General features: G+C 35.3%; 1 protein-coding gene across 10 annotated transcripts in view; it reads right to left on the reverse strand.

Moving 5' to 3' along the window:
* The window catches only part of LOC144980666 (microtubule-associated serine/threonine-protein kinase 3-like), a 216,923-nt gene that overhangs the window by 37,900 nt on the left and 161,523 nt on the right, over positions 1-17,500 (reverse strand). For 5 of the 10 annotated variants that reach the window (XM_078928419.1, XM_078928372.1, XM_078928401.1 and 2 more), the window contains 3 exons: positions 9,099-9,171; positions 6,944-7,025; positions 5,403-5,572 (listed from right to left, as the gene is read on the reverse strand). In XM_078928419.1, the coding sequence (XP_078784545.1) occupies positions 5,403-5,572; positions 6,944-7,025; positions 9,099-9,171 (325 nt within the window). Of the gene's footprint in view, positions 1-768; positions 790-5,402; positions 5,573-6,943; positions 7,026-9,098; positions 9,199-17,500 lie in introns of all 10 variants that reach the window. The other 5 variants (XM_078928412.1, XM_078928359.1, XM_078928366.1 and 2 more) reach the window with 2 other exon arrangements.

The following is a 17,500-nucleotide window of genomic DNA, read 5'->3' on the forward strand; positions in this document are numbered from 1 at the left end:
AATGCTAGTAATCAAATTTAAATATAAGAACTTATATCAAATAAGGTGGACATTTATTATTCTCTCATGCATCATTGGTGAAAATGTAGGACTATTCTGTGCAATTTGTTTTCATATTTAGGTCAAAAAGCAGAATTATTATCAATTCCGCAGCTCTTTTCATCATAATTACGAAACAAACTGGATATTAATGAATACATCCTAAATCAAATAAAGTAATAAGTTTGTTATCTTAAACAATCTGTTGCTGTTGAAGGCATCTTGGCTAATATCAATAATTGGTCATAAAAATTACATGGGATTTCTGAAACAATTAAAGCAAAGAATAGGAGAACAATTTGACCAAAACAACCGAGGTGCCATATCGTGTGAATAATAATATTAGCAATGGTGAGAGAAACTTACAGGAAGTACATTGTGAGAAATGCACTTATATGTTATAATTAACTCCATTCTTTTATATGACGTTTAAATACATGCCCAAAAATATTGTATTTAAAAGGAAGACTATTTCTGAACTGATTGAATGCTATTTGGTTTTGGAATATTGGTTAAATGCAACTGTACCAATTAAGCAGATCACTAGCTACTTCCTGTAAATTCAAAGAATTACTAGGGAATTACAAGGGGAAGGAATGTTGACTGAATAAATTGTTTTTAAAAAAAGTCTGCTGATAAATGAGTTCATTTTGAAAAATGATGAAAACGATGATAAAAATAAAGGATAAATGATAGAGATAAGCCAACAAAATACAAACAGTGTCTTACTCTAAAGCAAGCCATGAGAGGCTAAAGGAGAGAATGAAATTGGGAATGGAGTTGGGGAGATTGGGGAGGGGGGAAGGGGGTGGTCAGGGGGGATTAAAAATGAAATGAAAACATCAACAGTTAAAATCAAATATTATGAAACTAACAAGCAAAGGAATAAACGACAGTAAAAGAAGTAAAAGACGAAATCAGAATAATGACAAACCATTTAAAATTGACTCGTGATAAATAACACAAAGAAAAAAAAATAACAAAAAAAAAAACAAAAAAAAAAACAAAAAGCAACATCATAATATGAAACGCTCCCTAGATCCATTAAATAACGAAAACAAAGAAGAAAAAAAGCACATACACACATTCACACACACACACACACGCACACACAAATACATATACACACAACGGACAAACAAACCAAACCAAATACTGACCCAATAATAAATAATGTACGACTTTAAAAACAATAAATATATACGGAAAACAATTTCATGAATCATACGTCACCCCCCCCCCCCCCCCCCCCCCCCCCCCCTCCGGGCCAACTCCGGCCCAAACTTATATAACAAAAACAAAAAAAATGATAATGCATACGATAATTACACACAACGAAACAACGTAGCCTATTATTAAAAGTTTGTCTTGATATTTGGCACTGGTTTTAAAATGTTAAGATTATTCTATCGATTTTTACTCATCATCATCATCATCATCATCATCATCATCATCATCATCATCATTATGATTATCATCATCGTCATTATTATTATTATTATTATTATTATTATTATTATTATTATTATTATTATTATTATCATTATCATCATCAATATCTTTATTCATGATCATCACCATCATAATAATATAATTTTATTCTAGTTTTATCTTGTTTGGTGAGACGCTATGTGGATAAGGCATCACACTGCCCCATGAAATCCGCGTTGGCGACATTTGGTTCTAGTTCTCTAATTATCAAACCATTAAACAAACTTGCAACGACATGGGGTTTTGATTGTTCTGATTGAATGTGAGCGCGAATTTATCTCATTTGCTTTATTTATGATGCGACAATTACAGCTTTGGACAAATTGCATATGATCTCAATCTATCCGTAAAAGTAGCATCTAAATGTTTTCAGGTCGTTATGTTTTTCTTCTTTCTATTAAAGCGTTTGTTTTGTTTTAAAATACAAAAACGTGACTAAGAAAAGTGATAATAAGCCGTGGACTGTCAAAAGTATGAAAAATAAAATTGAATATAATAGCTTAATAAAAACAATAACAATCAAAAACAAAAACAAAACAACACACACACATACACACACACACACACACACACACACACAGAGCAAAATCTCAAACACAGGACGTTTCAGGCTCAAAACCCATTTTAGCCACAACAAAAAACAATACAAACAAATATATTACTTAAAAACCAAGATAGACGGATTTCTATCTGGGTTTTTGATTAATGTGTTTTTATTGGGGTTTTTTTTGTGTTGGCTGAAAAAGGGGTTTGAGCCCGTAACGTTTCATATTTGGTATTTTGTTGTTGATTTTTTTTGGAAGCTGTTATATTCATTTTTGTTCATTACTTTTTATGACCAAGAAAAGAACGTTTCATACATAAACATCTTAAATGAATCCCTTGCTTGTGTCACTCACATCATCAAACGCGATTTTAGCACTGATGAAAATCTAAAGAAATGTTTATGATGGAGCATCAGAAAACAGCAATCGGGAGGTCTAATGGAGACATCCTATTTTTCTTTTTAAGCTTTTCTTTCTGATTTGTCTAGTCCTATATCATATGCACATCGCAATATTGTTATATTGCACAATGTATCTACTCGTACTTCCATAATACTGAACCACTGTAACTGACTTACTCTCTGGAACCCATCTCGTGATGTAAAAAAGCATTTTTGTGGGATTCCATTCAACAAGTTGAGGTGTAGTCGAGAACTTAATTCAATCTAGTTTCCTTTGATCTCCTATTCCTGCCCCCTCCTTTCTCCTCTCTCTTTAATTACAATCCGGGATAGCAGAAAGAGTTGCATTCTAAGCAACCCGGGATACAACAATTGGGTTTTCTAAGACAAAAGATGTTTTCAAACCGTTTAACTGGGAACAGTCGAGAATATTGTAAAATCAATATTTAGCCTGAAAGAAACGAAACAAACTAAATTATCATGCGATAAGACAGGAATCAGAAGGCATAATAATGATATTTGTGTTCGTTTCCAATCAATACAAATTCCACCACTGTCGTACTCTCTCTCTCTCTCTCTCTCTCTCTCTCTCGCTCTTTCTCTCTCTCTCTCTTTCTCTCTCTCTCTTTCTCTCTCTCTATCTATTATAAATATTTTCAACCAATTTTATTCTGAGTATAAGCTATTATTTTTCACAATAAGGGTTTGTATATTACTGTTACATAGACACACCCTCCCTTTCTCTCTCTTCTATTATAAACACGACTTTCCTATCTCTTGTTCTGTCATTTCAAGGCGTGAATAATTCTCATCGGTACGTAAAGTTCAATTTTGCATTTTATTTGCACTGAAGATGAGTTCGGTCGTAACTGTATGATCTGTTTGTTTGTTTTGTTTTTAAGGGTTTTACGGCGCTTGCAACACATTTAGGTTATATCAGCGCCAATAAAAAGGAAGAAAATGGGATCGTAAAAAGTTCTAGAATTACAATTAAAGCACCCAAGAGAAAGTAAGACAAAGGGGAACTGGGAACAAATAGGGATCAGATGTAGATTCCAAGAGCATATCACCAATGTACTTAGTTTGAAATCACCTATAATTCTCATATCCGGACACAAGCACAAAATCCAACAAAGAGGAACACACTCAAATGCTTACATTATACATTAAAAAATAACAAATATACTAATACATAACAGAGAGATGATTTACAAGGAAAAAAATATCATCTCCCAAAACAATAACTATGCATTTGACTGTTTCCCTCCCAGCCAGGACTCCGACCAAGGCCAGGAAAAAAACTAAGTAATCTCATTCCAAGACAAAGACAGAAAGCATGTTGGAAAATAGATATAAGGGGATAGAAGACAGTGTGTACCTTCATAAAGCCAATGGTTTGAGTTGTGTTCCGAAGCGCTGAATAAAATTAGAATAGCAATGCCAACTGTGTGTTCTTGCCATTATCATTAAGATAAGCTATTTTATAACATATGCTGTCATGGTGATTTTTTAAATTCAAATTCATAGTATTATATCACATGTATAGAGACGAAAATTGTCAAAAATATTATACTGGTCATACAGAGGATAAATAAACTAATAACACTTTAAACACGAACTAGAAGGGTTTAGTCAACTTGCTCTGTATCAACTTTCATTCCTCGACCTTTTGCTTCAAAATCTTATGAAGAGAAGAAGATTATTATAGTTCAGGGAAGAGACATAAATTAAAATTGTTTGCTTAGCTCTCAGTTTCACCGACCCTGCGCCACTGCACTACAAATTTGTTAAGACACTGCTCTATATAGATATCTCCGTAACCCAAGAAGAAACCAAGTTCGAGTCTACCAGGCCCAAACGTGACTATGTTTTACATAGAATCAGCTTCATATCGAAAAAAAATGATGGCAATTTGTTTCCTGAATATAGAGCGTAATGAGTCATTTCACGTGTGACGGGACAACTCGGTCACTCATACGAAGTCTTCATTCACTATAATATCATTAAATATGGCTCACTTGCCATGGGCTCGTTTCATCATTTCTAATTTTGTTAAAGGACTTCAACTTTGCTTTAAATTGTTTATATAATATTTTAAAATTTCATTGCAGCGAATTAAATTATTAAAGATCTTTTTTTCCTGACCTTAAAATTTCCTTAAGATGATCAAAATAATATTGAGAACAAAACTCTCGAATAAATGAAAGAAAAATGTTTCTAGGAACAACAGTCATAATCAGTTGTTTTTTACGCTTCCATATTTATTGACATAAAATCAAAACATCCTAAGTTCCCCGAAAACAGGATCACATACCAGACCCAAACGTGACTCATATCATAACAAAAACAAAACAGTACCGCATAAATTGAAAAAGCAAGTAAGTAAAAGGGAATTTTAAAAAAATCAGTTATAATAAACGTTGAAATAAATACACATAGTAATACAAATATGTATACAAAGTAAAATCAAACCAATATCAACGAAAATAAAGTGGAACATTTGAATGTTAATTCATAAAATGTAAATTGAACTGAAAACAATGATGAAGATGGAAGTGAGCGAGGTGAATGGAGGTAAGATTGGTGACGGCGAGATACTATTAATTACAATGAGGCATTTTCCTATCAATATTCATCATTAGGAAACAAAAAAAAAATAAAAACCCAATGAAACAAAGCTCAGGTGACAAGTCAAAAAAAAAAAAAAGAGATAAAATAAATTAAAGCGATGGTGATGACTGCTCAAGGGTTTTCCCCATTCTCTGTTGCTAACAGTGACATAATGATACCTTGAGATAAAAAAAAAAACAAACCTCATTCCATTTTTTAAAACCGATGAAAATAAATACATAAATAAATAAAAAGGATTCTGTTGGGTTTTTTTTTTAATGTCTGGGAAAATATGGTATTAAAATGTGAGATCTACCTCAGGCTCCTGGATCGAGGTCTAACGTTGTGATGAGATGATGGTGCCAGGTCACTGTCATCGTGAGACATGTTCTCCGAGCTTCCAAAGTGACTGGACAAGATCCGGAGTTCCTCTGCCGTGGGGTGAGATGGGAGCTGATGGAGGCGCTCCTGGGAAGAGTAGCGGGACTGGAGGAAAGGAGGAGGAAGAAGAGAAGAGATTAAAAAAAAAAAAAAAAGAGAGAGAGAGAGAGAGAGAGAGAGAGAGAAGGGGGGGGGGGATAAATTAGATGGGTAGTCGTGAGGTATTCCAAAGCCCAGTTCAGAGAATTATGTAGGTAAATAAGGTATCGGATTGGGACATGAAAATGATAAAAAGTTAGATATATTGGTAAGTACCAAAAAGGAAATGAGATACGATATATACCAATCTGATAAGGGGTGATCTAGTTCCAAGGGAAGTAATCATATCTTATATAGAAAGAGTAAAAATTGCATTACAGATCACCCTTATCACCACCGACATCATCAACACTATCAAAATCATCTTTATATTTGTTTTCTTTTCTATGCCACGTCATTTATAAAATATCAGCTCTACTAGTCAGTAGCTATTTATTACTCTCCCTCTCTATCTATCTCTCTCTCTCTCTCTCTCTCTCTCTCTTTCTTTCTTTGTTTCTCTCTCTCTCTCTCTCTCCCTCTCCCTCTCTCTCTCTCTCTCTCTCTTTCTTTATTTCTTTCTTTCTCTCTCTCACACACACATGAACAGTAAGAGGGAGGGGGAGATAGATAGATATACAGATAGGTAGAGAGATAGATAGATAGACAGACAAGATAGATGAGAGAGAGAGAGAAATAGAGAGAGAGATAGAAGAGTAGATAGAGTAGAAGATGAGAGAGAGAGAGAGAGAGAGAGAGAGAGAGAGAGAGAGAGTTTTACAGATCTCATCATTCTCTAAACAAAAGGCCTTATTGGCTGCCCTTTTTACACGAAATCTTCCCGGCCCTCGTCAGAAATCTTGTGACCCGAAGAGAGAACAGGAAGTTGGGTTCGATCTCTTGGCAGATACATGGAGTGCCGTTAGCACGGTCCACAGTCACGCAATCAGACCAAGTCAACAATCAATGTCAGCATAGATTGACGATAAAAGAGCTACTCAACATCAACTCACCCCTGCTGTTATCAAAGAAATCTTCTTCTTCTTCTTCTTCTCCTTCTCCTTCTTCTTCTTCTTCTTCTTCTTCTTCTTCTTCTTCTTCTTCTTCTTCTTCTTCTTCTTCTTCTTCTTCTTCCTCCTCCTTCATTCTTCTTCTTCTTCAACTTCCTATTCCCCCCCCCCCCCTACTTCTACATACCTAATATAACAATGTATAAAAACCATAAAGATGTGCTTAAGTTTCAAATTTCTCGCTGCTTTTAGGTAAAATCAAATTTATCAAAAACTTTTTTTCCTTTGCTACAACTATAGATAATTGTTATCATGGTATTGCACAGAACAAATACACTAGATCCACTCCTAAATGTGTTGGTCTAAAACATTTGCTGCTTCTACTTACCGACACGTTAGAACTGCCCGGAGTATTGGTGCCATAGCCGGAAGATGGGACGGAAGCAAATGACCACCGTCTTCCATCACACCTGAAATAAAGAAAAAATCATAGAATACAAAATAGGTACAACAAAGATTGCGACCTTAAACCTGGGATCTTAAAAAAAAAACAACCCCTACCCCCCCCCCCCCAAAAAAAAAATAAAAAAAACAAAAAAAAAAAATAAAGAAAATAAACAAAACAAAACAAAACAAAAAACAACGAAAAACAACCCCCCCCCCCCCACCTTTCACAAAAAAAAAAACCCCAGCCAAAAACAAACAACAAGGAAAGGGTGAGAATGGAAAGGCTCGAGCAAAACAAATGAAGAAATTAGGGGTTATCTGGAACTGTAAATAATGTTTAAAATGGGAAGGCTTTTTGATTCAGTTTTTAATTTTTTGTTTGTTCTGTTTTGCTTGCTTGCTTTTGTTTTTAATTTTTATTTTCTCCTCTATTTTCAACGCTCCTCTGTTAATGTTTTGCTGACAAGGGATTTGTACCCTTAACGTCTATTATTAATAACCTTAAGATACCTAATCGATGTGTTTTGAGTTTTTTGGAAGGCTTCACTATTGCATGTGTATGCTAGAATTTGTGCTTGAGTATATGTACGTGCATCGAGTGTGTCTTCTGTAATATCTGAAAGTTAATTATATTACTATTGCGATAAAAAACACAACTAAATTCAAAATTTTCAATTCCACACACATTCGTTACTGGATAATATTTTATCTCCACATTCACGGCCTCTTCTCATTTCAAATGAAAACGCTCCTGCGAATAGAGACATCGACAAAAACCCACGTTGTCGAAATGTTTCATAATAATAGTATTATCATTATCATTATCATCCCCGAGAATCGATGAACGCTTTTAGCAAGAGCAAATTCATGGCTCCTCACATCAATGGTGTCAGCGATAGAAAATGTCTGGCTTGCTTTCGACGGCGTCAGCTAGTATGTAATTCATTTATTAGTCCGAAATGTCTTTCATCTGGATGGTCTCGAAATACCAAATTCCAAGGAAAAATGTTAGGTCAACTTGAAAGCTTTTAGCTGCCTGAAATAGAGTGATTTAATCTTTAACTTGAACAGTCTTCTTTTCCATTGAATAAGAAAAACAATAAATTCTGCCTCGTTTGCGATTGTGATAAATGATGCTAAGCAACGGATTTAAGTTGCTACTTTTTAAATGTCCATCCAAAAATAGCATTAAAATTCAACAAGTTCAAGGTCAAAGACGAGTTCGACTGCGCTATTACGCTTTTCATTCTTCAAATAGTCTTGTTATTTTTGTGAGCTTAACATCTGTCGTTCGTAGACCGTTTTCCTGTGATTCTGGATGCGTCTTCAATGTCATATGTTCAGAATTTTCTTTAGCTCTTTCGGAAACTTTCTTAATAAAACGATGACATTTCAATAAATTGACTTGATAACTGATTTGTGTTCATGAAAAGGATACCATTGTCTAAAAAAAATTAAAAAATAAAAATCAAACGAAATAAAACAAAACAAAAACAACAACAAAAAAAAAGAAAGAAAATAATAATAATAATAATAAAAATAATAATAATGATAATAATAATAATAATAATAATAATAATAATAATAATAATAATAATAATAATAATAATAATAATAATAATAATAATAATAATAATATAATGATAATAATAATAATGATAATAATAATAATGATTATATAATAATAATAATAATAATAATAATAATAATAATAATATATAATAATAATAATAATAATAATAATAATAATAATAATAATAATAATAATAATAATAATAATAATAATAAAAACACCGAAAGCTACTGATGGAAGGAAACAAAAGGCCACTGAAGAGGCAGCAAGAGTTCTTCAAGCCCACAAAAGGAAGTCGTGGGGCGCTACCCAGATATCTGGGTCTCATATTAAATATATTGGCCTTATTTAAGTAAGTAATATCAAATAAATTGATATATTAGTCGGCAATAGATTGATGACCTTTCCAATGCGTAGCAATTGTTACCGAAAGTTTCATGCTTGAAACTCAGTGACAAACTCTTGCTCAATAAGCCCAATGGGCTCGGAAACACAATCTTGAAAACAAAATGTCTTTACTTACTTGCGTATGGCTTGGAAGGCAAAGTGACCGTGCTGATTGGGGGAGAGGTTCCTTGGGCTCTCGTGTGGGCTGCCTGTAAAGAGAAAAACAATGCAGGGATCTGAATGAAAATGCCAGTATTAAAGTCAGGGACGTGGGGTTATTGATCTTGCAACAGCTCATTCCAATGACACCTGAGGTGGACAAACCTCATGTCGGGAAAGGAAATGAATCAAATTAGGCAACCCAGGTGACCACTCTCAGTGCATTTGCAATGACTATACCGTTCAAATTAGGATGGAATAAGGTTTAAAAATACTTGAAACATTTTCTGTAATCAAATGAGTGCACCCGATACATTACATCATACCAGCATAGACAAATGAGACTTTTTCAAACAGAAGATTTCAGCAGCAGTCAATTATTTGCGACGATTTGGGATTCCATCGGTGGGCCCCACTCCCGAATAGTCTCTGTCTGACACACGTAAATGTATATTTGGTGTACAAGATAAAAAAGGCTTCATATGTGTGACAATCTGAGAGGATGACGTAGAACGAGTTGAACATTTTAAATACTAAGGAGTAACTATCAACGAAGCCCTTAATTAATGTAATATACATCCTGATTACATGAGGAACATGAGAATATTCGAAGTAGAAGAAAACATTGTTGAAAGTTTACAACTCACTGATCATGAGTGAAAGTGGTTTTGACTGTACTCTATGGTTTGGTGGCTGCAGAATTACGTCAAAGATTTCAAAATCCAGCAAAAAGGAAGTCAAAAATAATAAACCATTCTCCTGATAAAGTCGAAAGAATTCATGAAAAAAACAATGGAAAAGAAAGCATTCTCAATCATCAACAATACAAATCAACAAAACCAAACAAACATGTTTTATTTTATGACTTCAGTTTTTCACCAGCTGGAAGGTTTTGTCAGATTAAATGCATCATTAATAAGTACAAATCAACGTTCGTTCCGTCAGCAATAAAAATATTGAACATTTTCATAATGCCCGTTTTGCTCGTTTGCTTTTACTTATATTTTTTTCATCGTTCCGTTGTTGTTGTTGTTGTTGATGATGATGCTGATGATGATGATGATGATGATGACGATGTTCAAATGGTCAAGGATTGCAGAGGAAGAAGAGAACATAATGAGGATAGAAGAGATGAGAGTGGAGGAAGAGAGGGAAATAAAGAGGGAGAGGAGGAAAGGAAGACGAGAGAGAGAGAGAGAGAGAGAGAGAGAGAGAGAGAGAGAGAGAGAGAGAGAGAGAGAGAGTACAATACTGTTTCAGATATATGACGTAACAATACTTCTTTTTTTTAGCATTATAGAATTAGAAAAAAATACAGATGAAAGGCGATGGCGTCAATTTATAGACCACATTGTTCGCATTCAACCATTAGCATAATAGGTGCCCATAAGAGAAAAATCAATGGTGTATATTTGAAACTAACCAGCATGAGCCTTGAGACAAATGGATTGATCCACGGGATTGGAAGATCACGAAGTTTACGGTTTCTAACGCGTGTGTATGAGAGGCGTATAGAAAACTATAGGAAGATATTGATCGATGATGACAGTGCTGGTGATGACGTGATGACGATGATGACGATGACGATGATGATGATAACAATGATGATGATGAGGAGAAGGAGGAGGGGGAGGGGGGGGGAGGAGGAGGAGGAGGAGGAGGAGGAGGAGGAGGAGGAGGAGGAGGAGGAGGAGGAGGAGGAGGAGGAAAGAAGAAGAAGAAGAAGAAGAAGAAGAAGAAGAAGAAGAAGAAGAAGAAGAAGAAGACAAAGAAGAAGAAGAAGAAGAAGAAGAAGAAGAAGAAGAAGAAGAAGAAGAAGAAGAAGAAGAAGAAGGAATTATATTGAAGAGCAAAAAGGAATAGTGGAGGAGGAGGTGTAATAAAATAGAAGACTGGGACGGAGGGAGGGAGTGGGGGGGGGGGGGGGGGACGACAAAGGACAAACGAGCAAACAACAGACAACAAATACGTCAGCCCCGAGATGTAGATACATTGGTTCCAGTGGAAATCAATAAGCTTTTACCACACACAAATACACGTGAGAAAGAAAAAGAAAGAGAGAGAAAAAAACAAAACAAGAGAGACTTAATAAAATAAAAAATCTCCGGAAAGCGATTTACGGTAAATGGGGATAATTGTATTGGTTTCGAAAACTTACTTAGAGTGTGTGTGTGTGTGTGGGGGGGGGTGACCTTGAGGATTAGAGAGAGAGAGAGAGAGAGAGAGAGAGAGAGAGGAGAGAAGAGAGGAGAGAGAGAGAGAGAGAAAGGAGAGAGAGAGAGGAGAGAGAGAGAGAAAGAGAGAGAGAGAGAGAGAGGGAGAGAGAGAGCGAGAGAGAGAGAGAGAGAGAGAGAACCTACGTACGTGCTTGCGAGCGTTCGTAAGGACGTTCGTCCGTTTGTTGGTTCGAACATTACTTACAATACTTACCGGCTTGCCTGTCTGCCTGTGCAAACATGCATAAATAAATAAATAAATAAATAAATATATACATACATACATACATCATACATACAGACATACCTACATACATACATACATACATACATACATACATACATACATACATACATACATACATACATACATACATACATACATACATACATACATACATACATACATACATACATACTTACAATTATCAACCGTATCAGGACAAGTGGACTATCCCGTAAAACTCGTACGCTCTATTTCTCTATCACTAAATAAAAATGTTCGAACAAAGTTAAGATAAGCATAAAGTTAACTTTTTAATCTCTTTGAATAAAGAAATATAATTTATAGTTAAAAACCAGGGTCAAAATAACCTTATAATGCGGGAGAGGCCACTTGCTCTTAGCCAGTTAACTGCTGTACTCTGGAAAGATACCTATTTAAAATTTGTCTAGAAAACATGTCCTTCAATTATCGATCGATCATCTCAAACCTGGGGCTCCGCAAAGTCCCAGGTTTGAGATTTTATTTTGCCAAGATGAGGGTTATTCAAATCGTCGATATTTGAAAACGAGTTTTCTGGGCAAATTGTTAAATACGCATATTTCCAGAAAACGACAGTTGTCTGGTTCAAATCGACCACATCAGTATAGCATTATTGTCATAGCCAACCTGGCTCAGTGTCCGTCATGTTTTCTTCACACTCGGATACGGTCAAAACAGGAAGTGACTCGGATGATGTGGATCTCAAACCCTGTCCATCTCCCAGATCCATCATGTAAATCTCCACAATTTGGCGTTAAAATGGCGTTTTCGTCTTCTTGCTCTTCCTCTAAGAATAGAATCCTATCAATCCATTCCGAAATCACAATAGGACATTTAGTGGCGTCACATTTACGAGTCTTGCATTTACTTTTCTCTGCAACTTCAATGCTTCACTTGTTTCACACTGCTATTTTTAGAAAAGGCTGTCTTTTCCTCAGAAATGAAATTCTCCTTAATACTTAATACTTAAAATCAAACGGAAGATGATATTTTATTTAAGATTAATTCCAGGCTGTATGGTTTTACAAAGGGGTAGTACACTTTTATCTGCTGGATCAAAAGCACGGAATATATTATTTGTTGTGAGTACATTATGGTTGATTTACTTTTAAAAATGGATACCATCGTCAAGTATTTTGAGTTTTATAAGGAAACACAAAGGATTGTGAACGCATTGAACATTCCTTGTGGATTGCATGGTATAATGATATAATTGCCAAATGGAGATACTCCCAATTAGACTACAACGTTTACTATTAGTGTACACGCAGCATTATTAATTTATATAAAGAACTGCTAAGAGGATCGAGTCAACTTGCTAACAGACATTAGCAGACATTAGAAGAAAAAGCAGACTAAAAAATCACTCCGCAGTTGAACTGTTACAAACAATGTCGAATGGAATTTTAAATCACAGACATAAGGGCATAAAGTCAACCATTCGCAGCAATTAAAGTGCAAGAATTCACAAACAGATTATACTTAAAGGACAACCGACCACGGTTAATGAAAGAATTCAACAAATTATTGAAAAACTAGTTGTAAATTGCAGATTACATATTTGACGAAGAAAATTGGATCCGAGCAATAGTTCACCAAAAAAAAAGAAAAAAAGAGCAACAAATTGTTATCAATATTGACGACTACGATGATGATTATTATGATGATGACTACGACGACGATGATGGTGATGATGATGATGATAATGATGATAATGATGACGACCTGTCTTATCTAATCCTGGCACAACTATCAACAATTCCAGAAACTTATTGTTAGAAAGTGAAATATAGAGAAGTGTCTTTAATCTAGGGGTGTAATACAGGGGAGAGAGAGAGAGAGAGAGAGAGAGAGAGAGAGAGAGAGAGAGAGAGAGAGAGAGTATCCGGCTAGGGCCAGGACAAAACTAAGTCATCTCATTCCAAGACAAAGAAAGCATGTTGGAAACATATATAAGGGGATAGAAGTCACAGTATGTACCTCTCTGCCCACTATGGGAGGTCAGGAACCCCACCCAGAGAGAGAGAGAGAGAGAGAGAGAGAGAGAGAGAGAGAGAGAGAGAGAGGGAGAAGGGGGGGGGGGGGGAGAAAAATAACTTCTTTAAATGACATATCTGAAGAAGTTACTAATTATAATTGATATCATAAACTGTAGCGACGTATGCCTTTAAATTGACAGGCAGAAGAAACGATCATCATTTGTAATACAATTTCACCTATAACACGACTCGCCTGGAATCCTTATAATTTGAAAGTCTTTTTTTAAGCAACCCCAAATAACACCAGAAAATTCAACATGTACACTGAGATAATCTTCCATGAAATTGAAGAAGAAGCAAGCATCCGTGTTGGAGGTGAGAATTTGACGATGCAGTTCTTATGACTTACACACCAGAAAACAATCAGATCATGCCTGACAAATAAGTGGTAGGTAGCGAAGCAAAGGGACTTTTGCTGACCGTCAAGAAAACCATGTGCAAGATCGTTAACAAACAAAACCAAGATCTATCTTTTCACCTCACCAGCAAAGGGGAAACCATCAGACAAGCTAAAAAGTTAAAATATCTCATGCAACCATCACGGACAACGCTAGAGATGTTTTAGAAATAAAACAAGAATAGCGATCGCTAAAAACACATTCCATCTCTGCCAACAATATTAAATTAAACACGAAACTTAGGTTATCCAAACTTACGTTCCCTCGTCTCTCCTCTACACGTGTGTAACCTGAACTCTAAACAAGGAACGTCAAGACCGCCCAGAAGCTTTCGAAAGGCGGTTGTACAGAAGATTGCTAAACATCAAATGGTCAGATAGAATAACACACGTAGAAGTTTTGCATGGAATATGGAAACCCATCCAAATTGTGAAAACCATAAGAAAAAGGCAAATGGGCTTTCTAGGCCATGTATGGCGACGAGGGCACATTGAAAGCATAACATCCAGTGGCTATATAGAGGGAAAAAGAGCTCGTGGTCGTCAGGCGTTGACGTTTTTGACATCCCTACAAACTCCGAGTACACGAGGGTGGCAGAGGACGTGGAGGCATATGATAGGCAACGTGCAGACAAGCGCAGGCCACGGATAAGTAAGTAAGTAAAACACGCCGACAAGATTCTAAAACAAAGTCTGGAAATAGAAGCCAGAGGGAAAGATAGCCTACAGACTTTAGCACGATATAAACATGGTAATATAATATGAGTGCGGGATTGCTAATGTGAAAGATGCCTAAAGCAACAAGACACATTTGGTTTGGAGAATGAATGACTGGTCTCAGAATCCCAGGTCGATTTGGTCACACTGTGAGATGGGAACTTGATACTTCAAATCGATATTGTTTTGAAAATGTCACATTTGAGGATTCATAAAACAAGCAAAATATTTAAATGTCAAAGATTTCCCTTCTGTCTATCAACAAAAATACTCACACACTCACACACACACACACACTCTCTCTCTCTCACATACACACGCACACACAAACACACACACACACGCACCAAAGCAAACACATCGGGACTTAATGATGAGCAGTTCAGCGGATCTGGCTGCCCATTAAGCAAAGCATCCGACTTGACTAGCTCGTTCTGGTGAGAATTTTTCTTGGGCTTTTTGCCTTTATCCATACTTCATGATGAAATAGTTCACAGGTAACTCCTTAAAGAAATATTTTAAAATATTTTTATTCGCATACTTTATTTTATCATATTTTATCACTTAATTATTCGATGGCAATATCCATTATCATTCAATCACAAGGCATTTAAATAAATTTGGGCATGCTTCATTTACCCGGTGTAACCCTTACATTTACAAACTGCTACCGATCTTTTTTAACGGTTGACAAAGAGTAAAAACAAATATTTATCAACTGACATTTAAGTATAAGAAGAAGAAGCCTTGTAGACAAATGAACGCAAATAACACCATAACTTAAAATTCTCTCTTTCCATATCACATAAAGCTCCAGTAAAGTTCATAGTCACATCCGATCACAGCGTTCATATATCAAAATCGCATTGCTTTTTAACGAATTCTGTAATAACTTTTGAATCCTCCGGGCAAAACTTATCCATCAACCAATCTATTGCCATTATCACACACGTATACAGAAAACCCCAGAGATTCACAAAGAACATGACGTTTTGATGCATTAATTCGATAAGTCCACTTACTTACGTCACCAACTTACCAGCATGAAATTAGCAAAAACATTGGCTATTAAAAATTAAAACACTATCATAACCATGAAAGATATTTATATTAATGTGACAATGAACAAGCATTGGTGAAAATTGAAAAAAAAAAAAAAAAATAAAAAATAAAAAAAAAAAAAAAAAAGAATGATGACGCATGAAGTTCATCTCCTCAAGAGATAAAAATAAATAAATAAATATTAGTTGACACCTGAAAGTGTACTTTTACTAGTGCGATAGCCAACTAAGGTCTCAACCCAACACAAGCCACTGTAGTCTTCAATTTCAACAATAAGATAAGCAAATACTTCTGAAATCACCTATTAAGCGTGTTACAATGTGTAAATAGACTAACGTGTGTTATATAGATAAGCAAATCATACACACACACGCACACACAAATATATATATATATACACAAACACCACACCGGTACAAAATTCCAAAGAAAATGTGAATAGCTGGATTAAAAGACCGAATTTTTTACAAGACAAAAGCCAACGACGGATGACTGTAATGTTATGGCATTTGAAGAAAATAACAAAAACCTTTGAACATTATAATAAACTATTGTGACGTAAAACTGGAAATGTCATGGGTGGACTGTTCAATATGAACAGGAGGAGGATCACAACAATCGGATGGATGGCAACACTGAATACTATAACAAGCAACAGTTGTTATTACTATCACCACCATTAACACTACTACCATGACAACCACCACCCTTGACAGTGTTATAAGATGGCGGTAGCACGAGGAAGGTGGTGGTCGGGAGTGAGAGGGTTAATCTATAAAATCAATAACAATATAACAAAATGTCACATGAAAATAAGAGGGGATAAAACAGGCGTTACAAACATAAGTTATTGCACGTTCTTTGCGGCAAAAAGCAAATTGCTCCAACTTTTACAGACTATAAAAATGTATAATATATTGATTTCGACTGAATCTGGAAAGTTGCGATTCCATTTTAGAAATAATTACAAACAATTTCAAATCTATTTTCTGCATTCTGTAACAAGAATTATGAGTTGACGGAAATTCATCTGATTAAGAATAAAAAGGTCGGCGTCCACCACCGACCACAAACACATCAATCAAGCCCCTCCAACTGTCATGGCAGTAATGGACGGCAGAAACAATAGAAACAATTACAAGTCTAACACCAACCATTAATCCACAACTGGGTTAATTGGGTCTTTGAATTATGCATACTGTAGACAGCGAATCGATTCATTATAACCACCTCCAGTTTTATCTCCCGTCAACAGTAATGACGTATTGTTGACTACTTTCAACAATAAATTATTCCTAACGTTGACCAAGCACTGTCACACCAAGTGACACATGAGACATTTCTACCATTCAGCCGTACAATGACAAGACATCTTTATTCATTTTGGATTTTTAAAAAATTACTTTCATTAAATCCATACATCAAAATGACCAAAAATTTGTCATGAAGTGAAGTCATGAACATGACACTTCTAGTTGAAATATGAAGTGAAAGGCCTGCTTTAATCTCTCGGAATTTTTATTTTAGGTTTCCACTCGGGAGAATTTCTAAACCAAAATAGAAATTTCCGCATATAAAATCATATCAATATAGAACTAGACGATATGTAAATGTATTATCAAATATTACCCGAAGCCCTTTATTTTTAAAAATAAGTAAAGCTCCGTAATCTAATGGTGGTGA

This window comes from Berghia stephanieae, chromosome 1 (assembly GCF_034508935.2).
Source record: "Berghia stephanieae isolate SIO BIC M18660-M18661 chromosome 1, UCSD_Bste_1.3, whole genome shotgun sequence".
In the NCBI taxonomy this organism is placed as follows: Eukaryota; Metazoa; Mollusca; class Gastropoda; order Nudibranchia; family Aeolidiidae; genus Berghia; species Berghia stephanieae.